This window comes from Onychostruthus taczanowskii, unplaced genomic scaffold (genome assembly GCF_017590055.1).
Source record: "Onychostruthus taczanowskii isolate IOZ18803 unplaced genomic scaffold, ASM1759005v1 scaffold80, whole genome shotgun sequence".
In the NCBI taxonomy this organism is placed as follows: Eukaryota; Metazoa; Chordata; class Aves; order Passeriformes; family Passeridae; genus Onychostruthus; species Onychostruthus taczanowskii.
The window spans coordinates 457,099-479,457 of NW_024505893.1; the positions used below are offsets into that span (position 1 = coordinate 457,099).

Genomic DNA, 22,359 nt, shown 5'->3' on the forward strand with positions numbered 1-22,359 from the left:
CTGGGTGATCTAGGGAAAATGTTTTAACCTCCTTTCTCCTGAAAATGGAAAGAGTCAAGGCACTGCTTCTTGAAGCTTCTGGTCTGAGGTCTCCATATTGAAAGGTAACAGTGAAATGAGGAGAGGACTGTGGTGAAAGATCTCCATCTGGTTTTAGTGGTATCACCCTGTTTGTAATCACACACAATTCACGTGAAGGTTTTCTTTCTTTAGGCTGACATAGTTGAATTTTTAGAAGATTTGAATGTTCAAGTATCAGACTTCTCTGCATGAAGGGCATTTTTTTTTACGTCACCTTGTCTAAGTGACAGCATAAACACCAAGGCATCTCTTTCTTAGTCCAGAAAGTAGATCTGCACCCTGGTGCATTTTCTCCACCTGCAGAGTGCATGAGAGGGAAAGGCACTTGGAAAAGTAAGGTGAGAATTGTCTTTTCCAGGTAAAGGGATCAGCTGATCTATGTGATCTCTGTGGTTTTTGCACACTCACATGTGACACTCTTGTCACACACTAGTGGGGGATTTTTTAGTTCTGATCCATAAACCTGACTCCTTATGAATCAGGACCTCTTTACCATATGGTAGAGGAGTTAGATTTACAGTGGGAAGCATTTGCCATATCCAAGAGAAGATAATGAGTTCTCCAAGATCTTTATCTTGAATTTGATGAGCAAGGAGAGGGTAGCATTTGGAAACGATGCATTCATTTACAGAAGCTAAGCAGCTAAGAATATTTCTCAGGAAATGTTTTATGGGCACCTATGAGTTCCTCTAGATCTCTCTTGGAAATCTGTTGATATTGGTGAAGGGTCTGAGACTCCGTGGTCTGCAGTTTCCCTGCGACTCGGAATCAGCTCTACCGTGTGGACCACCTGGAGGAGGCATCCTTAGGTGTCCAAGGCTCTGAGCTTTGTTGCTCCAGCTGAGCAGCTGCTGGTGGAGCCATGCTTCCTGTATGTTTGCAAACATGCCAGGAGCCTGGGAGCCCTGGTGCTGGTCTCTCTGACTCGCTTCCTCACCTCGGGCTGGTCTTTGTGTGGCACTTGCCCCGTGCCCTCTCCTGCTCCCAGCTGGATGCCCAGTCCAGCACCTTTCCTTTGAGCACCTGCCAACAGGAAATCAGCTGGCCTCACGTTTATCTTTGCAGTATGTGTTTGACTACCAGCAAGGCGATGTTTTTGGCTGTGTGGCCGACATTGGCTGGATCACAGGACACAGCTATGTTGTCTATGGACCACTCTGCAATGGAGCCACCTCTGTCCTGTTTGAAAGCACTCCAGTGTATCCTGACCCAGGTGAGGAAGTGGTGGGAAAAGGTGTGGTTAGACGTGGCAAAAGATGTTTAGAGACCTGTCCAGCATGACCTGCCTGCTCAGGTGAGGTAAGCTCCATTGCTTTGGATCGTGTGTGTACAACACTCAGGAACATCTGTGAATCCAGGGTAGGAAAAAAAAGCTGTCATTGCTTCTGCTTTGTACTCACAGTAGTAACAGCTCCAGCCTTAGCTGTTGACCTTTCAGCTGAGTGTTTGCAGCAGTATGTCAGTGCTGGAAGGGTAAAAAGCAAGTTTGTGATTTGCAGGTCGTTACTGGGAAGTGGTGCAAAGGTTGAAAATTAATCAGTTCTACGGAGCACCTACAGCGATACGCCTGCTGCTGAATTATGGAGAGGAGTGGGTGAAGAAATATGACAGATCTTCCTTGAAGGTTTTGGGTTCAGGTAAGGGACATGAAATCTTCATCTGAAAAAGACAAAGGGTTCTGTCTGGTGAAATGAAGATGCCAGAGGAGCTCAGCTGATCACATGGGATGTGGTTAGAAAAAAGATGATAAAGCAGGCTCTGTGTCTGGCTTTTCAGATATTTTCTCAGAAGAAGAAGCAACAAAATCACATTTTGGGTCCATTGAACTTTTGTATGATTGCCTGTTTCCTAGATTATTTTGCAGATCACTTCTTGGCTAAAAAGATTTATCTAATGTCAAAGGGCATCACTTTCAATTTTACTAGCATAGGTGACCCAAGCAGAATTTTCCTGCATTATTTTCTATTCTGAAGGTTCTTATTACATGACCTGCATTGATTAGTTATTTTCAGTGATATTAATTTCTTGCCTTTTGATCCTTTTGGAAGAATTCAGTCCTCAGTTACATGAGTGCATTGCAGTCCTTTGTGCATCCCAGGAAAAGTGTGGTGAGCATTCTGCTTGGAGATCATGTGTTCAGCTTGTTGTGCACCAAGAGGGAGAATGAACTACCTGCAGTGTCCTGGTTCTCAGGTTGTTTTCTTTCTTGTGTTGGTCTAGTGGGAGAGCCCATCAACAAGGAAGCTTGGCAGTGGTTCTACGAGGTGGTGGGAGAAGGGCGCTGTACCCTCGTGGACACGTGGTGGCAGACAGGTGAGAGGCAGCCTTGGGGGGCACAGGGGAGCCTGACCATTGACAGGTTGCTGGTGGGGAGAGAAGGATTAAGACATTTCAATTTGATCCAACAAGTCTGTCAAAGAACCCCTCCTGGCACCTGGATAAGCTTTTGAAAGCCACTGGGGAGTTTCTGCACATAACAGCAATGTCACGTGCAGAATGTCATATACAACATGTAAAAGCAATAGCGGTGTTGTTTTTTTGTTTTCCTCTAAATGTTCTTTGATATTTTGAGTGCTGGAAAATGCCAATTGCTTCTAGAAATATGAGGCAGAGGTTGAATTTCTGGGCAAAGCTGTCAATAGTCAGCTTGAATTGCAAAACTCATTTTCAGTTTATTAACTGTACTAACCTTGTTATGGTCTTATCATGCTAAAGCACTGATAGCACCACATAGCCACAATCTATACTTAGGTGTGCTTTGTTCTCTTTTCTGGGAATGATCAGGGGAGGGTGGAAAACTGTGTAGCCAAAGGGACCTGGTGCAACTGCTCAGGCAGATTGGAAAGGAGTGAGTGGAGACTTGCTGTCTGCCCATCAGGTGGCTGGAGGACAGTGGCCATCACCCAGCAGTGCTGCTGAAGAGCCCCTTCTCCCAGGATTGAATTGATGTTCTGTAGTTGCGTTGGCCCTGGAGCTCTGATGCCTCAGAAGGGATGCACTTGTGTGTTGGCAGCCTGCTTGGCCCAGCTGTGTGCAGCAGTTGAGGTTTGTTTGCTGTGTACAAGCTGCTGGACACAGTGGCTGCTGTCTCCAGTCCAGCTGGAGCAGAGTTGGCCTCTTCCTCCTGGCCTCCCTGGCCAGCAGCAGGGAGAGGCCATGTGCTGTACCCAAAGTGGGGTTGTACTGCCTGGTGGGGCCCTCTGCTCAAAGGAGTCCTGCAGCTCCTTCCTGGCTCCTTCCTCAGCACCCAGTCCTCTCTTTCCTGGGCACCAGCACTCAGCAGTTGCTAGAAGTGTCTTGCAATATGTCCTTCTCAAGTCATGAGATCCAGTTTGCCATGGAGACAGGAGCACAGCTGCTGGCATTCTGCCTCTGCTGAAAAATAGTCTTAAACTACCATTGAGCAGCATATTCATTCCCTTTCCAGTCAAGCTGCTCCTGACTTCGTCCTTATTCCTGCTAGCAGGCTCTCTATCTCACTGTGATAAATATTCTTCTGGCACACAACCAAGTTCCATTTAATCCAGACCAGACTTGCAGGCTCTTTTTTTTAATTTTCAGATTTGAAATAAAACCACCTCAGAATTCAGAGCAGCAATGTTAACTGCTATCTACTTCACCTTCTGATTTCTTAAATCTTTTGGGTTCCTACATGCTGAGCAGAAGGAAAGATGACTGGCTAGGTCTTTGCTCATCATATGCTTTCTTCCTCACTGCTCTGGAAGAAAACACCATGGAGAAGCACTTGATAACTGCACATTGATGTAATTGAGAAGAATCCAGTTTTGCCCTAACAATTTTTGGTTTGTTTAACTGGTGCATGCAGTGTTCACACTGTGTTACCTATTTCCTCCAAAGTATAGCGTTAGGTCTTGTATTAAACTGTATCTCTTCTGAGATTTTGTCAGGTGACAGGTTAAAAAACACTCACTGGACAATCTGTTAGTGCAGAGTACTTGGTCTTGCCTTGAACCAGGCACCAGTTTTGTAAATAAACAGTTACCAGCTCCTGGAAGCATAATTAATGATAAATATTCATGACATTGATTTTATTAGAAAGTGGAATCAATCTTTTTCTACAGCTGATGCTTTAATAAAGAGGAAGCCAATTTAATCTTGGAAAGATTATATATGCCATTTAAACATAAAAGGAGCGTGGGAAGAGATCACAGGAGCAATGTGATGGATGCTGGCTGTGGTCCTGCAGTGTCACCTTTCCTATACAGTTTCAGAATGGCTGGTTAATTGTGCTGCTGTGTGCAGTGTCCTCCACGGGACACTGCTCTCCAATGCAGCAACCTGTTGCCAGCTAATAAAGCCTGGCAGGCATCAGCAAATGGTGATTTAAGAATCCACTTTAAAGTCTTTGGATGAGGCAAATGGGTGAGAGAGCAATCATGAGAGGCAATTTTAATAGTGTGGTGTGTGCAGATGAAAAATTCCTATGGATCTTGCTGTTAAGATACCAGGTTGTGATTGACAGTAATAGAATCAAAGTTGTGTTTGAGTTTAAGGTGTAGTTTTTCGTGATGCAGAAGAGACACTAGATATTTTCACTTTTGCCACTGATTTCACAAAAAAAAAAAAAAAAAAAAAAAAAAAGCAGCCATGAACAGAAGTTGGTTTTGAAAGACATCTCTGAATACCCTATGGAAGCTTTTGTTGTTGGTATCATCTCACTTTTACTTAGACTGGGCTGGTGCTTCTGGAACAGATTTCCCCCAGAGCAGTCTCTCCAATCTGTCTGTGGTGGCAGAGAGCACTTGCTCTACTCTGCTGCCAGACAGGATCTCTCCATGGCAGAGGGGAGCCTTGTTCAAAGCACCCATCCCCTGCTCAGACTTCTGTCCTTGCCCAAAGTCTGGGTGGGTTTGTACCCTGTTGGCAGCGTGGGCACAGGTAATGTGGAAACACAGCTTTTCTCTGCCAGCTTTTGCTTGATGTCATCTGTCAGGGGCTAAAACTGGTACTTCTAAACCAATTTATAATAGGTCTTCACCATGCAAATAATTTTTAAGGCACCCTTGCTACCATGCAGCTGCCTCAGGAGTGAGACTTCACTGCCTGGTGTTGGAGGATGTGGCAAACACCACTTGCTGAACACACAGCTCTCAGTGCTGCATGTAGGATGCGGACTGGCTTAGCAAGAGCAACCTTCAGTTCAGTCAGGGTCCCTGTTCTGATGCAGGTTTTGTCTGTGCAAACAGCACAGCAGGTGTCTGGGGTGCTTCTTCCTGGAACAATTCAAGCTCCTCTTTTCAAAATTTGCAGAAACATGTAGGGAATGCTTGCCCATCGATGAAATCATGATGGGCTTCTATGTGCGAGACATAGAAGAATTTATAATAGGTCTTCACCATGCAAATAATTTTTAAGGCACCCTTGCTACCATGCAGCTGCCTCAGGAGTGAGACTTCACTGCCTGGTGTTGGAGGATGTGGCAAACACCACTTGCTGAACACACAGCTCTCAGTGCTGCATGTAGGATGCGGACTGGCTTAGCAAGAGCAACCTTCAGTTCAGTCAGGGTCCCTGTTCTGATGCAGGTTTTGTCTGTGCAAACAGCACAGCAGGTGTCTGGGGTGCTTCTTCCTGGAACAATTCAAGCTCCTCTTTTCAAAATTTGCAGAAACATGTAGGGAATGCTTGCCCATCGATGAAATCATGATGGGCTTCTATGTGTGAGACACGTGTGAAAACATTTGCTACAGGTCTAAAGCTTAAGGACATCAGAGACCCTTCTTCAGAGCTGGATGCAAATTCAGGGTCAAAATCAGCCATTCCAACCCCTGGTTTCAATTTTCACAAGCTCAGCAAAGCTGGTAGAGGAATGCACTCTCTGTGTGGCAGAACATAACTTTATTTATAGAGCTGTATTTTAAAAGCCTTCTTCTCATTTGTTTTTGTTTCTCTCTTGTGCTTCTGAATTAGATTTAGAATAGAAAAGACCTCATTAAGGTTGGAGTCTGATTTAATGTTCATCCCAGCAAGAATGAAAAAGGATGATTAAAAGGTTCAATTTTGACTAGAAGATAAGCTCAACCTGCCTGTAAGGGGTGGGTTAATCTCATACTCTGTAATAACAGTAATTCAGACTCCTGAAGTGCTTTTCCTGCTAACCTTAGACAGCTGTGGAAACACTGGAGGGAGATAAATCCCCTGACATGCTTATGCTTTCCCTTAAAATCACTTCTGGGTAGGAGTGGGGCTGCTGAGTACTGCCCCTGCCAGGCCTGTGCTGCTTTCAGATGTCTGTGCTTCTTGGTCCTGCAGGAGTCATTCCCAGTGGATCTATCTTGCAAGGTGGCTTCACTGTTTTCTTCTTGACCTAAGAAGAGATGGAATTTGCTTTCACCCAGCAGTGGATGGACTACATATATTTTGTTTTTCATTTTTCTTCCAGAAACTGGTGGCATCTGCATTGCCCCACGGCCCTCAGAGGAGAAAGCTGAGATCGTTCCAGCTATGGCTATGAGACCTTTCTTTGGGATTGTGCCTGTGCTCATGGATGAGAATGTGAGTTGGAGCTGTGCTGGGTGCCCAAATGAGAAGCTGGTGTGTGCTTCTGCTTTAATCACCTTTTGGATGGCAAAGGAGCAGGATCCAGAAGGATGCTTGTTTCTCCTTAAAAATGGTAGAATAGATGAGCAATTTATGTATATATTTATATTTATAGATTTATATATATATATGTATATATTTATATATCTAGAAAGAAGCATATCTCAGTTGTCCATACAGATTTGCCAACAGTTCATTGCAAGTGTCTAGAAGAGTTGTTTGCAATTTATTTTTTTCCACTTCTGACCCTCCACTGGCAGTCTGCAGTGAGCAACAGGCTGACTCTTGTTGGATCAATGACACAGAAGCTCTTTATTATTCCTCTTTTGTTCACCTGTTAATCTTTGCTGTGCTTGAACCTGCAGGGAGAGGTTATAGAGGGCAATGATGTGTCTGGTGCACTCTGCATTGCCCAGCCGTGGCCTGGCATGGCAAGAACAATCCATGGAGATCACCAGCGCTTCATTGATGCCTATTTCAAAGCCTACCCAGGTAAGGAGAGGGCCAAGGAAAGGCAGTTTCACTGCAGTATAAGCACACTGGGTATTTTCAGCAGTACTTTCTGCTGTTTCGTGGTGGCCTGGGGTGTGTGTCACAGGTAGGGAGCAAGCCCTGATGGTTTTAGGTAGTGTTGACCTTTCTAGCTGTCAAAAGGGATGTATTTTCTAGAAAACTTTAATGTCCAAGCTATAAAATTCAAGTACCTTTTCTCTGGAGCTTTGTATCTCACTTGGAAAAAGGCATATTGGATGGGAAATACCTCGTGCATCACTGAATCTTAACCCTGTGATACAACCTTCCTTTTAAAAATATGGTCAAGTTGTCTGGTAAGTAACTAGAAGCGGCAGGGAAACATTTTTGGTAGGACATTGGACAAGACAACTGTCTTCACTCAGGGGAAGAAATTGAAAGGGATTTGAAAGCTACAGAGTGGCAAGAATTAGACAGGCAATCCTGAAAATTGTACAAAATGGGATAGATAATAAGAATGGGAAACTGGTACAAGAAATTGAATGACCCCATAGTCTCTTATTACTCACTACGTTTGCATCTGATGTCTTGTTGGTATTTAGTTGATAGTTGTTAAATTGATCTGGAAGGGCAGAAAACATGACTGAGAGTCCTTGAATAGGGCAATAATGGGTCCTGGCAAGAACCACCTTCAGATTTCACAGCAGTAGCTGCCTGCTGCTTCTCAGATGTGCCGCTGGAACAGTTCAGATCCAGATATGGGCTTGGTGAAGAGCCAACACAATCTGTGTTACAGGATGTTCCTCAGTGACATTGGAGTTTCCAGGAAACCTTGGGCCTTTTCCAGTTTCCATCAAATGTTTTAGACCCTCTATGCTTATCATGGGGTGGTTTGGAGTTTTTAGCTGATCTGATTAGCAGTGTTTCTCCCACATTCACATGCTAGAGAGTGACTGTTCTCTGGGATCTGAATCTTTGTTAGCCGGGAAGGAAAATGGCTTTTCATCCATCGTAGTGTAAGTGATTAAAAAAAACCTGGCAGTGTTCCCATGTACAAAATGTAATAGAGCTGCTCCCTTTCAGCTGAACAGCTGTAGTTTTCCACTTGTGCTGCCAGCAGCAGTTCTGAGCTTGACCAGTAGCCTGTGGCATGATGGCAAATGGCATTTGAAGTGGTTTACCTTAGTACTGTGTGCACCAAGAGGTGTGAGCACACAGCTGCTGTGCAGATGTAGGCAGGCAAAGCCTAGAGAGATCAGAGAGGCCCTCTTGGTTCTGTAAATCCAGCTGAGCATGGCTGGGTTGTGTTGTTGGGCTTGGTTTTATGACAGGAGCATCAGCCACTGGCTGCTGCTGATTGTCTGCAGTGATTTGTCCATCTTGGCAGAGACCTGAGCTTCACCATCTTGGTGCTATTCAGGTGCTTATTAGGAGCCAGCACAGCCCAGGCAGAGCAGAGGAGGGCAGGGATGGCAGAGGGAAGTGGGAGGTGGTGGGAGATGGTGGGAGGCAGGTCACACAGCTGTGAGCTTGCGAAGGCTGTGAGCTGCCCGAAGCACCCTGCCCTAATGGCCATCCTGGAGCACGGTCTGTCCTGCACCAGAGCCCAGCACTGGCACACTTGCTGCTGCTGATCAGCCCTGTGTCTTGCTGCAGGTTACTACTTCACAGGGGATGGTGCTTACAGGAGCCACAAAGGCTATTACCAGATCACAGGGCGCATGGATGATGTCATTAACATAAGCGGACACAGGCTGGGGACGGCAGAAATTGAAGATGCAATGGTAAGTTCCACGCAGGTGGAGGTCCCTTGACAGGGCATATCCCTTGGGTAGGGTGACCCCTTCAAAGCAGTTTTGTCTCTTGCCTTCAGAGCTCTGCCCCTGCATAGACACGGCTTGGTGCACAATGAATAGCAAAGGTGCAAGAGGAAACAGCTCCCTTACTGAGGAGACAGCAAATGAGCAAGGGAGGGGAGCCACACTGTGGGCAGTCCCTGCAACTGAGCTGTCAGAGCTGTGTTTCCTCTCAGAGATGTGCTGTTGCAGTTGTCATTTTGGATGCTGGTGGGCACTCCATAAGTGTGTCTCCTATTTCTTCCTTCTCCTCTGCTGACCTCTCCTTCCTAAACCTGTCGTTCCTGCTTATATAAACTGGCTGCGTATGCCTGAGAATTCAGCAGTGTTAAACACAAAGCAACACTGATTTATGTCAGCTGCAAAGCTAGCCTGTCATTTTGGGAGAAAATAGTTTTATCTCTGGGAATTGAAAACAAAATGTCCTCAGAGGGTTTATATTTAAAGCTTGACCTGTATATTTATTTCTATATTATGTGCCTTGCTTGCAAATGGCACTTAAATGTAACATCTGATGAACCTGAGCTGTGTTTACATGGAGCACAGGATCCTACTTTATCCTCTGTGAGTAATTATTTTGTCTGTGCAAGTTTCTGATCATACCATAGGATCCAGTTCCTTTCACAATCCATGTTTGTGTATGCATGTGTAAAAGAAAATCTATTTATGTGCCTAGATTGCTGTATGGTGTTTACTTTGATATTTTAAGCTAATCCATTCTTTGGTGTGGGATGCAGATGCATGGTTTCTTCTGGTCTGTGCACTTCTTACTACAGAATAATGTTAACTTAAACTCTGCAGTGCAACAGAAGTAATCACTGATGTGTAGTGTAGTAACAAAAATGCATTTGGGTTAGGGAATGAAGAAATCTATTCTTTCTGCCTTCTGGTATGCTTTAGGCACATATAAACACAAGTCCAGTGTGCACTGCGATGTTGGCAACTTCACTTTTTACCTCTGCTGGCCACAGTTCTCTGTAGCACCGAGCACTGCAAGACTGGTTTTGCTTATGACTTGGCAGTGGCCAGTTGCCATTTGGGACCACAGTCATGCACAAAGAAAGAGAAGGAGGGTTTCCAGCTGTTGCAAATTCAGCTTGGTGTGCAGTGGGCTTAGCAGTGGATGTAGGAGTAGTTATTTTTGTTTATGAAAGCAGGGCCGGTACAGAGTTACTCCCTGAGACGTGGCTGTGGCCATGGCCACCAGCTGACCCTGCAGCAGGAGGCTGGCATCCAGCTTTCCTGTTGTGCCTTCAGCAGGATCTGTCAAGGGGAGAGCAAGATATGGCAGGCTGTTTTGTTTGTAGAGCACTGGCACAAAATCTGTAGGGCTTGAAGCAGCTCTGATTTGTGTGTTTTTTGCTTGACTTTTTGTGAAGGCTGATCACCCTGAGGTCCCTGAGACAGCTGTGGTTGGGTATCCACATAAGATCAAAGGAGAAGGTATGTGAAAAGCAGTGTCCTGACATGATATCTGCATATATTTCCCTTAAACTCTAACCCAGGCTGCATGTTAGGAGTTGCTGAGGGAATGGGAGGGCAGTTTTCCTTAGGCTGACTGGCACTGCAGCCCCAAGAGACAAAGATAGCCAGGAAAATAACTACATGTTCCTGACCTGGGTGTTACTCCCTAAGTGTTTCCATACATAATGTTCATGTATATGGTAAAGCTTCCTTTATAGGATTGTGCTTAGAATGTCCTTGGAACAGAATGGGAATGGCTGATTTACATTGGCCAACCTTTGATCCCAATAACACTTTGGTAATTTATGTTGGCTTGTCATTGTCACTGACATCAGTCACAGATTCCAAGAAAAGGCTGGACCATCATTTGAGGGGTGCAGTCTGAGTTGCTTATGAAAAAAAGATCAATATTTTCTTGTCAGCCCCTAGATTGTGCATAGGAATGATTTGAAACCTTCCTTGGCATTCAAATGAGCATCCTTGGTCTTTCCAGACAATATCTAACATGATGTTTGTGGCTTCTGCTCCTTTGTCTTCCAGGTGCCTTTGCTTTCATAGTGCTAAGGGAGGAGACAGCTCATGCAGACCATATCAAAGAAGAGCTCAAAACCATAGTGGCTTCCAAAATAGCAAAGTATGCTGTACCTGACCACATCCTGGTAAGTGGGAGACTGAAACTGGTACCAGCAAGAAGAAATGGTCACATCAAACAACCCTCACTGTCCTGCCTGCAGTGCTGCTGTTGTCCTGCTCTGGGAGGATAAAGAGGCAGGAAAACAGGACTGGCAGGAGGGATCCAGGGACGGGGAGGGCAGGTGCAGTGGTCTGTCTGCATGTGAGAGAGGCACTGAGATGTAGTCATGCTGCCCAGCTAGCTTGCAGTGATGATTAGCATCAGCATCAGACCACAAAGCACTGACTGTGTCTGTTGCACAGCAGGCCTGGCCCTGGAAGAACTGAGGAGCTCCAAGCTCTGCCTCAAGCCTCCTCACCTTTCAGCAGCTTCCTTTATTTGCTAGGGGAGAGTTCACAAAGCTGCCCTTCAGCTGTCCCCCAAGGTCTGCCTGCATCATTTCTCTCTTCTTGGAGGCAGTGGCCAGATACTTCTTTGAGGGGCTCTGCTTTAGCCACGTGCTTTAAGGTGGACACCAAGGCACAGGCAACAGAATACAACAGGAGCAGCCAAGGGTGGCTCCTTCAACTTGGAACATCCCAGGATATCCTCAGTGGATTGGAGAAGTTTCCAGAACTTGCAGGTGTGGAAGGGAATACCTCCATTTCTATGTATTTTGGGGTAGTCCTGCAGAGAAGTCCTCTTAACTATTTCCTTGCATGTCAGTTCATGCTATAGAATTTTGTAGCCTACTGGCCTGATTGTGTAGCAAAATGTGAGATCTGTTGGTGTCTCTGCTCAGTGTCTGAGAACTCTTCATCAGGCTCACATTTATGCTAAAGCCTTTTTATTTGCTGATAAGTCCTTCCCAGGAGGTCTAGCCAAGGCATTTCAGATTGTTCTGGTTATGAAGGAAGGTGTGTAGGCTGACAGATATCAGGCAGAGAGAAACATCAGCAGACAGGAGATATCCCTTGAGCAGGAGACCCTGCAGCTGATGTGCAGAATTGTGTTGCTTTATATTCCTACTCTGTAAAGCTGACTATATATATTTCTGTCTGTTCTGGTAATGTGTTGAGATTTGTGTCACCATTTGTGCCTAAGTTTTCACGTGTGATTAGATTTTAATAGTTAACAGCATATTCAGGTGCTGATTCCTAAAGGAGCTGTGCATCCTACAGCACTCAGTCTGGACATGAAAATGGGGAACAAAATCCACTTAAAATAAGAATAAAATGTATGGTTGGTGACACTCCTTTCTTTGGATGTAATCTTGTGTGCATGATCTATTTCTCAGGAGCCTCAAAGGAGCTGTGGCCATGAAATAGTGTGTCAGGTTTAGGATAATCCAGGCAAATTTCCTTGTGGTTTCCAGCAGGACTCAAGTTCTGTTAAAAGTGCATCCTTCCCTTCTTTGCAGGTGGTAAAGCGCCTCCCTAAAACCCGATCAGGGAAGATCATGAGAAGGCTGCTGAGGAAAGTAGTCACTGAACAGTCAAGCAACATGGGAGATGTCACCACACTTGATGATCCAAGTGTTGTCAAGGAGATACTGGATGCTTACCAGAAATACAAGGAGAAGAATTCCTCGTAACAGGCGGCTCTGGAATTTCTCTCGTTTGGAAATGTGGAAGGTCTCAAATAACCAGGCAAACAACATCTTTCTCTCCTGGCGTTTTTTAAAAAACTGTTTCCATCTAGGGGAACAAGATTTTCCACTCCACAACATTTTTGAGATGGCACAGGGCTAGGAGCAGTCTGCAGTTTTCCACCATCAGTGAGCTCCGTTTCCTTGCCCTCAGGGCTGTTGTAGAGCAGCTGTTGGTGGCTTCCATGAGCTATGCTGAAATTGAACATGAGCTAAAGCAAGATGCGGATGCTCTTTTTAATGTTACTGTACAGGGAAATGTTTTTTACACAATACTTCTTACTGTTTTAAAAGAAGCCCTGGAAAACACTTCAAGGTTTTCCTTCAGCTTGGGTATCTGAGTCTAAGCAGCTGTATTTCACTGCAGCTGTGGTGCCTTCCCAGCAATTCTGGGTATTCTGGTAGGTGTTTCATATGCATTGCTAGGGACATGAGAAGGACATGGCTACTCTGATAATTCTTCCCTGACTTTACCCATTATTCTAATATCTCCTCTGGCTTTCCTCATATGGATTTGTTCCTACCACCATGTGTCCTGGGGCTTCCCAGAGATGATGAGCCTGTGACCCTTCCTGTCCCACCTAGGTCACCCAGCACTTGCAGCTGCAGAAAGGAGCCACAAAGCCCATGTCTGGACTTCCTACATATCCTCAGTGCATTGCTGCCACGCTGATTTACCAAAGAGTTAATTGCCATGTGGGTACCCACAAACTGCACAGTCCTCTAAAAATTTAAGTGCCTCTTGCCTTTTGGAAAGTGAAGCAGCATTCCAGACCAGCAACCTCAGAATAGCAGGGAAAAACTGCCTTTGTTGTTCCTATGCTTTAAATGCAAAATTGCACTTAATGTAGTCAGTGTTTTATTTCTGGATTAATTTTATCATGACCACATTCCAGTGGAAGTGCTCCTTACATTTGGGCTGTACAGAAGAATTTGCTAGTAGGCCTGCTTACTCCTGAGTGTAATTGGATCAACACTGCTTTTCCCAGGGGGGCTGTGTACCAGAAGGATAACTTGTGCACCTAACTGGAGGCAGGGGAGGCAGGAGGGAAATGGGTGGGTGATCTGTAGGACTGGGAAAGGTGTGGGGAGTTTTTTGGCCAGCAGAGATTCTGGTACCACAGTGGGAAGCAGGCTGCTTGAAGTATGGTATGTTCTCAAAGACAGGTGTGTTATCTTACATCCCAGAGTTCCTCCGAGGACACCAGCTGCATTTGCTTTTTTTAAAAAAAAATATTTTAAATGTCTCTAGGGACTGAATAATACAGTAAGGATACATGCTTTGTTAAATATCCCATACTTCTGACTGAAATGCATTTTACATAAGGTAAGTAGACACCCTGTGGACTTTCTGGGAAGTTGAAGATCAGAAGGTTTGAAGGTTTGACAGGCTGTTAATATTTTAAGAGATAGACACCACTTTATTGCCATTGCAATGGAAAAAAAAAAAACCCAACTTGCTTCATTAAGTAATTTTCAAGTGGGAAGCAGACAAGAGTTAATGTTTTTGACAGAAAAAGTGCACTCACTTGTTTAAACAAGTTGTCTCCACACAGTCTGAAATAACAGTGTGGAGGAAGAAAAATTACTTTTGAACAAGATTACACACTTTTCCTTTAATCCAGAAAGTATTTCTTATATTATGGACATAGAACTTGTCTTGTAGACCTGAAATTTCCCTGTGTGTTGTCCCAGTGGTCACAGACCCATGGTTTAATTCATCTGAACTGTCTCACAAACACTGACTGTGTGAGGAGCAATGTGCTTTGGTGCATTGGGACATTTCTCATCCAATTCCTCTGCTCAGGGAAGATGAGAGATGGGGGCACTCCCTCACCTGCATCCCTTTTGTCTCAGCTTGCATGGGCTTAGGGACCGTGGCTGCCAGGGAGGTTCCAGGCTCACTGGGAAGCTGCAGAAGCACAGTGAATTCACAGCTGGCACAGCTGTGGTGCAGATGGAAAGTTGTGGATGCCCCATCCCTGAAAATGTTGAAGGCCGGGTTGGATGGGGCTGTGAGCTGCCTGGTCTAGTGGAAGGTGTCCTGCCCATGGCAGGGGGGTTTAACTGGATGATCCTTGAGGTCCTTTCCATACAAACCTCGTTTCCACAGCTGAGCTGTGGTGCTTGGGATGCCCATCTGCTCCGAGGCCCACTTGGGGTGTTCCAAGAGAGCAGGTGGTGCTGCCCACAGGGGGTTCTGCAGTGGGCACAGCTTGTGCTGGGCAGCCTCAGTCTCTGGGTAAAACTGGACTTCTGCCAGTGTCCCAGCACTGGCTCATGGAGCTGACAGCCCATGCCATGCCACCCTGAGTCTGGTAAAAACACAGCTAGGCAGGGCTTGAAAAGAGCACTTCTTATGAAAAGAAGCACACTGTGCTTTACTAAGCAGGCTGCTCATAGAAAGCTTTAAATTAAAATTGAAATTTTACATCTTCATTCCAGAGTTTAAAGTTTCCATCCAGAGAACTCCCCATTTCTTCTTTCTACCCCCTATGTCTGCTGGCAGCAGCAGTTGCCTCTTCACTGCAAGCTTGAGTTGAGCTTTGCATTTTCATCAACAGCAGCACTGGTGTGTGGTGACAATGCTTTCTACTTCATATGCAGCAGGCTTGTGGCTCAGGGAGGGATTCAGCCCACAGAATTGGAATTGGTTTCCTCAGTGCCTTAAATGCTGGGAAGGAGAAGTTTCTGAAGTACCCCAGGCCTGCAAGGCTCTTAAGACAAGAGCCTTCACCAGTCAGTGGTCAGATATCAGTAGGATCGTGGGACAAACTTGGGGGCAATTGCTTCATTTAGAAAAGCAGAGTTGTTGAATTTTTCTAAACCTTTGTGTGTTTATGAGTGATGTATGGGTTGTTTGTCAAATTGCCTTTGTATCTTCATTAAAAGAGATCCAAAGTCAATTTTACCTGTTGTCATTTATTGCAAAGGGCTGGAATACTTTTGTTTCCCCACTCAGTTTGCCAGTAAGACCTGGTCATGGTGCTTTCCCCCCCAGGTGGAGACACAGACCATGATTTTTCCAATTTTATAAAGGGAAAGCTCCATCTGTCTAGAAGTATGTTTTGTACAGTCAAATGTTAAGCCTTTAACTGAACTTTGTTTACTTAAAATCTTGCTTTAAACACATTTCTTGTCCTTTATCAAAACCAGTGTCTTCATTGATCTCTGTATTCATGTTTTCAATAAAGGAAATAGGTGTGATGGGTTGGCTTTCCATTGTAGGTGTCAGACCTATCCTCTCAAGGGTCTGGGACTTGCTCAGTTCTCTGAACTTTCAAAGGAAGGCAAAGGAGTTTGAGATCAGAACGAATTGTGATCCAAATTGCTGTTTTGCTCTGCTCCTTTTCTCTAAGCAGTAACTCAGAGGAGATGAGTTAATGCCAGAAAACTGCCACTGCAAAAAAGAGCAAAGTTGAAGAACGTTTGGATGTCAATAAACTGCATGTCCCCTATAAATCCTGAGATCCCAGTACTTTACACTTTTTCCTGTGTGATGCAAACAGAGAATAAGGAGTGGGTGTATTTAATTACCATTAGTTGATAGGGATAGTTCAGTTCCTTGCTTTGTGCACGCCTTGCACAAGTAGAAAAGGAGTGAAAGCAGAGTGTGTGTGGGCAACATGAGAGACAGCATTGTGTAGAAAGTGTATAGCTGTTCCAGAGACAAGCAGATGAGAAGGAATTTCTTTCCAGGTGCCTTGGATTATTTGTAAGTGACACAAAACACATCCTCTGCAGGGTGTCTTATCCCTTAAGAAGTGAGAAAGACTGAGTTTCATCCCCTGCCTACCCCATGGATAAAACAATAGGTATAATGAGGGGATGAACACCATTAGCCTTTTATCTCCAGCAGCTGCTTTCGGAAAGGTTCCAGTGCCACTTGTAGCTCTCGTAACCCTCTGGATGTCACAGAAAGGTCTAGACAGAAAAGCAGGTGTCCATCTCCTCACTTTGTCTCTCAATACAACAGCTGCTCTGATCTATTTACTGATAATTTAATGGAGACTGTTTTCTGGTCTAACACAATTATATTTAAGGGCTGTCTCTGTGACCAATTAAAGCCACAGAAACTGATTTCAGCAACAGGTTTCTGTTTTTAAATTACTCAGGAACAGATGATCCTTTTCCACCTTGAAAACAGTTCTGGACAGGGAATTGCCTTCTGGCTGACTCTAGAGGTGAAGCATGCTTTTCATGGCAGTGACCTCAGCCCTGTTTTGTCTGGGATAGAAGGATTTGGGGACGTAACCACCTTTTGCAGTGGAAATTATTATGGCTGTGCAAAAATTACCAGCCTACAAACAGTGGCAATAAAATCTGCTGTGGCAGACCATTCTTACTCTTGCTTCTATTTCTCTATAGCTATTGTGCATCTGCCTTGACTCCCCATGCCTGAGCTGACAGCTTACTTTGGCTTTTGGGTATGATGGGGTTGGGAGAGTAGTACCCAGTGCTTTTTAGTGTTCATCCTGTGCCTGGCATGCAGAAGACTCAGATTTCTTCTTATACTGATTGGATTTTGGGGATATGATTTTACTTTTCTCTGCAGAAGACCAAGGTCTTCTGCATTTCCAGGAATGACAACCTCACAGCACAGTTAGTCATGGAATAGAGGTCCCAAGGTTCTGGGGTGAGCTGGTTGTTCAGGAAAGTGGATGTCCTAAGGGATCATTTGCAGCTGCTGGGCCTTTTTCTTGAACTCAGCCAGAGCACAGAGAAAAGGCCCCCCTGCCATGCCTCCCTTTCCTGGCCAGAGACCCTCTCTGTGGAAAGCCCACACATTTTATTACTACGCAAGAAGCCAAATAGCCTTTCATATTCCTTGGCAGCATGCAGCTCGGGGGCTCCCTTGTTCCAGCCAGCCCTTGTCTGTTGAGCTGCTCTTGCTAAAAAATGGGTTTTTTAGAGTTAACAAATATGTGGTTCCACTCTTGGCAGCGACACCCAGGATCCTTTCTGTAGCACCAAGGCAAGGAAGATAGAATAATCTCAGTAAATTGTATTACCCAGAGGCCAAGAAAGGAGCAAAGGGGATGTTCTGGGAGCCTGTGGGCTGACAGGAACAGGGGCGTGGGTGTCACACTTGCATCTGGGTTAATTTGTACAAGCTGCTCAAGGAGAGAAGCTACCAAAGCCCAGCACCTCTGGCAGCTCCCAGGCCCTGACAGCGGCTCCAAGAGCCAGCAATTGGCAACTGGCCACCTGCATTGGGGACCTGGTGTTGGAACCCAGGACATCCCTCTGGGTGCCCTGGATGGCTCGAGACCTGGGCAGGCGGCTTGGGAGTCCTGGCAGGAAGCCAGAGACACTTGGGATTTCGATCTTAACCCATGGAGCAAATTACCAACCTTGTATGCAGAATCACAAGTCACAGAAAGTTAAGTAGAGTAATAACGAATTAATCACCAGGTGAAAAATTGAGTTTTGGGAATGTTATTATAGGGGGTCTAGGAGGCAAGGTGGAGGGACATGGGCATTGTCCTATGCTTCTTCCTTCTTCTTCCTAGCCTCCGTCTTCTTGGTGATGGTGGCACATTTAGATTGGCCTAAAGTAGAAGTCTAACATAGATGATAGGAATTGGAACATAATGATAAATAAAGTACACGTAACTCGTAGTATAAAAATGTAGACACCAGCCCAGGGGTGGGCAGTGTGCCCCTGACAGACCTGCAGAGCAGACCTCTGTGGGTCTGAGAGAAAATATTTTTGATAATAGATAATAAACAACCTTGTGAACACGAGCTGAAGAATCCCGACATTTTCTTCGGCTGGTGGGCTGGAAAAAAGGACTCTCAGGTCATCTGGACAGCAGAAAACCTGAGAAACTGGGGCCTTTCTGCCTGCCCTTCTCCCCAGGGCGCCCTTCCCTGCTGCTCGCCCGCCCACTGCTCAGGGAAATGCACCCAGTGCCGCCCCTCCCCGCAGCCCTGGGGATGAAAGGATGAAAGAAACTCTCCAGTGATGACAACAACAAAACTATTTATTTTTGACAGCAAATGAGCACCCACCACCCTCCAGCCCTCCCAGACTGGCAGGCCAAGCAGTGCCATTTCCATAGCATGAGGTGCTGGTAGCTGATGTCCAGGAATGCTGCTCGGCTCAGGGGGCAGAGTGTGGACAAAAGCTGCATTCAAAGCGCTGATCGCCAGACCCCGGAGCCGCTGGCAAGTGCAGCAGCTCTTCACTCCATGTAGGAGAGAGCCCAGCCTTGGAGCCTGTCCCTGGGGACAGGGAAACGCTCTGAGGATAGTCTGGATTTTCAGGGACAGTCAAAATGAGAATTGCTTTGAGGCAGGTGTTGTAATGTTGGGTTTGGGTGTGTCTGCAGGAAAGCAAGCAGGAATAAACCCCAGGCACAATGAAGGAGAACTTTGCATGGCCAATTTACACCCTATAGATACACTGATCATATCACTGATCATGTTTATGCTGAGTTTGGGTGTCTCCTCAATAAAGAAAGCAGGAAAGAAACCTCTAGAACAATGAAGTAGAGGCAAAGCGGAAGGTTTGGATGGTGAATTTGTTCCCTACAGCTCTCGGCCAACTGAATCCTGGGGTCACCGACTCCAGGAATGCTGCTCGGCTCAGGGGGCAGAGTGTGGACAAAAGCTGCATTCAAAGCGCTGATCGCCAGACCCCGGAGCCGCTGGCAAGTGCAGCAGCTCTTCTTCACTCCATGTAGGAGAGAGCCCAGCCTTGGAGCCTGTCCCTGGGGACAGGGAAACGCTCTGAGGATAGTCTGGATTTTCAGGGACAGTCAAAATGAGAATTGCTTTGAGGCAGGTGTTGTAATGTTGGGTTTGGGTGTGTCTGCAGGAAAGCAAGCAGGAATAAACCCCAGGCACAATGAAGGAGAACTTTGCATGGCCAATTTACACCCTATAGATACACTGATCATATCACTGATCATGTTTATGCTGAGTTTGGGTGTCTCCTCAATAAAGAAAGCAGGAAAGAAACCTCTAGAACAATGAAGTAGAGGCAAAGCGGAAGGTTTGGATGGTGAATTTGTTCCCTACAGCTCTTGACCAACTGAATCCGGGGGTCACCGACTGGGGGAGTGAAAATCTCCTTTTACTTCCAATGCCTGATGATATGGTTTGTGTCCCACCACTTTGTTTGATGTGAAGAGATTGAAACAAAATCCCACACCAACAAGCTGCAACCCAGAAGTGAGTGGGAAATACAGAAACAAACCCAGATCCTTCTGCCAGGCAGAAGAACGGGTTCGAAGATGGATTTTACCGGAAAGGGAAAGACCACTGAAGGAAAAGGTGAGCATAGAAAGGGGCTAAAAGGCTGGAGACAAATGGAAAAAAATCCCGCCAGATTTCAGGGAAACCGGGTCCATGGTGGTCAGTGCTGGCTCTGTATCAGAGTAGGTGGCTGACAGCTACAGATGATCCTGCATGGACACCCATGCCATCACAACATGGTCTCATTAGTTTACACTGCTTTCTCCTTTTTGACAGTGGACAAATCCCTCATACTGTCAGCCAGGACAGGGACTGTGGCTACAGCTGACCCCAAATTGGACATGGTCATGAGATGCAAGTCCTGTTGCTTTCTCTGCCATCAATGCCATAAATTTCCCATTTTTCCTCTGCTTGCTGGTTGGGTCCAACACTGAGGATGGTATTATGGTGCCATAGAAAAAACAATAAGGTTTGCCTGGCGGCTGAGAGGTCTTTGTGGTTTGCCGAAATAGCAGTCACAGCTGTGTAGATTCCTCTGGTGGATGCAAAAAAGGCCAGCCACAAGAAGGAATCTTTTTTCCCCTCTAACCAATGAAGCCTTTCCATCCTTCCCTCAGACTTGCTAATTCAACGAGCAGGGGAATTAAACACAGGCTAGTTCCAAGAAAAAAAATAAAAAAAAAAAAGAAAAAAAAAGAAAAAAAAAAGAAAAAAATTTCTCAAAAATTGAAAAACCTCTTGAGTGTCACACCCATGAGATGTGCTGATGATAAAGGTGGGAGTTCACTGAACTCACTTCTTCCCCGGTGAGCAGGGCTCAGCCTGACACAGAGGTGAGGTGGGAGCTGGGCCGCTCTCTGTTGGGAGGAAGGGTCTTGTGGCAGCCCAGAGAGGATGTGCACATTCCCAGGGAACAGCTGTGCCCTGCATGTGCCCCTGCAATGAGCTGTGCTGCTGGCAGTGCCCGTGGGGCTGTAGGGCTGCTCAGCTGTGGGGCAGGGAGAGCAGCAGGAGGGTGCATGTGCAGCTGAGCCATTGCTGGAGAGCACAGGGCTCTGGGCTCCTGCTGTCCCAGGGCAGCCCAGAGGCCAGGCTGTTCCTGTGGCAGCCCTGTGGAAGTGGGGCAGGGTTTTCCTCTGTCCCACTTCAGGTTGCTGGTGGCAGGAGCATGTTTCCCTGTGCAGCTGTTTAGAAGTTTCCAGGGAATCTGTCCCATGAAATATGGAGCTTCAGATGCTTTAGGTTTGCACAGGGCCTCTGATACATTTTGTGTCTCCACTTTGCAGGCCTGACTGCCTACCCTCTTGCCAGGAGGTTTTCCCTGGCAAGTCCCTCGCTGCTCCTTCCATCCAAGCCGTTGCTTCCCATCCAGAGGAGCTCTCCTTCTGCCCAGCCAAGCAAGATGTGCATTGGAGAGCAGGAGACTGGGAAAGCTGGCAGCGGCTGGGATGAGAAGAGTAGAGAAAACCAAGAGCTCACTTCAGAGGGACAAGCACATAAGGTAAGGAGACCAAGCTCAGTCCAGTGTGGTAAATTTTCACTTTATGTGCTGTCAGCAGAGCTCTGAGACCTCTTCCCTGACAGGAAATGACCCTTTCAGTTCTGGCTTGGCTCTCTAGCTGGGCCAGATATGATGGGATACTAAGGATGGGTGTCCATCTGCCCCTGCTGCCTCCAGCCCCATTCCTGGCCATGGCATGGGGGCCCTGGAGCAACTTGGGCAGGCAGAGACCTTGCAGAGAGCAGCAGGGCAGGGAGCTCTGCTGAACTTCCTAAAAGGCAGTGAGGCTGAGGTGATGGATGTGTGGGAGCTGGAAAGCAGGGAGCATCGCGAGAGCTCAGCAGCAGCATCTGGGCTCAAAGGCTGCTGGGGAAGTGTAGGAGAGAAGGGCAGCAGCAGCAGAAATGAGGGGCTTGAGACAAGCAGGTTTGGACATCCTGCAGAATGGCTTTGTGGGGACATGGCTGGAGATCAGCACTGGCTGTGAGACACCTTAGGGGCAGGGAGAGAGCAGTGATCTAAACCCACTCCCATGGCATCCAAAAGGCCAGGGGAGGCAGTGGCACCCCAGAACACCTTGATGTCAAACATGTAGATGCCAGCCTGGAATGTAGTCCCATTTCCAGGAAAGTGAGAAGGTGGCGAGTGCTCTGAAATGTGGGACATGGTCTCTCCCTCTACAGTTCCCTTTTCATTCCCCATCTGTAGCCAAGCTGCTGCATCAGTTTGACTTTTCCTACCAGGTGCCAGTTAAGACCATTGATAAAATTCTTGAGGCATGAAAAGGGGGCAGGTGTGGATGCTTGATCTGAGCATTGTGTTCTACTCTTTCCAGACCTCCTTGCTGTGTTCCAATGCTGGGGAAATGAAGAAGAGATCACTGGGACAATCTCTGATCCCCCGTCTACGCAAGGCAGGAATTCCCCCTGTTGGCAGTGCTGCTGGGTCTGTGCACAGCTCT

The 22,359-nt window shown here is 46.3% G+C and overlaps 1 protein-coding gene across 2 annotated transcripts in view; it reads left to right on the plus strand.

The window, feature by feature from the left end:
• The window catches only part of ACSS1 (acyl-CoA synthetase short chain family member 1), a 36,823-nt gene extending 20,987 nt beyond the window's left edge, over nucleotides 1–15,836 (plus strand). Inside the window, exons 6-14 of one of the 2 annotated variants that reach the window (XM_041424106.1) lie at nucleotides 1,147–1,294; nucleotides 1,581–1,718; nucleotides 2,302–2,394; nucleotides 6,485–6,597; nucleotides 7,008–7,134; nucleotides 8,770–8,897; nucleotides 10,349–10,412; nucleotides 10,974–11,092; nucleotides 12,467–15,835. In XM_041424106.1, the coding sequence (XP_041280040.1) occupies nucleotides 1,147–1,294; nucleotides 1,581–1,718; nucleotides 2,302–2,394; nucleotides 6,485–6,597; nucleotides 7,008–7,134; nucleotides 8,770–8,897; nucleotides 10,349–10,412; nucleotides 10,974–11,092; nucleotides 12,467–12,640 (1,104 nt within the window). In that variant the 3' untranslated portion in view covers nucleotides 12,641–15,835. Of the gene's footprint in view, nucleotides 1–1,146; nucleotides 1,295–1,580; nucleotides 1,719–2,301; nucleotides 2,395–6,484; nucleotides 6,598–7,007; nucleotides 7,135–8,769; nucleotides 8,898–10,348; nucleotides 10,413–10,973; nucleotides 11,093–12,466 lie in introns of both variants that reach the window. The other variant, XM_041424107.1, reaches the window with a different exon arrangement.
• The last annotated feature ends 6,523 nt before the right edge of the window (nucleotides 15,837–22,359 follow it).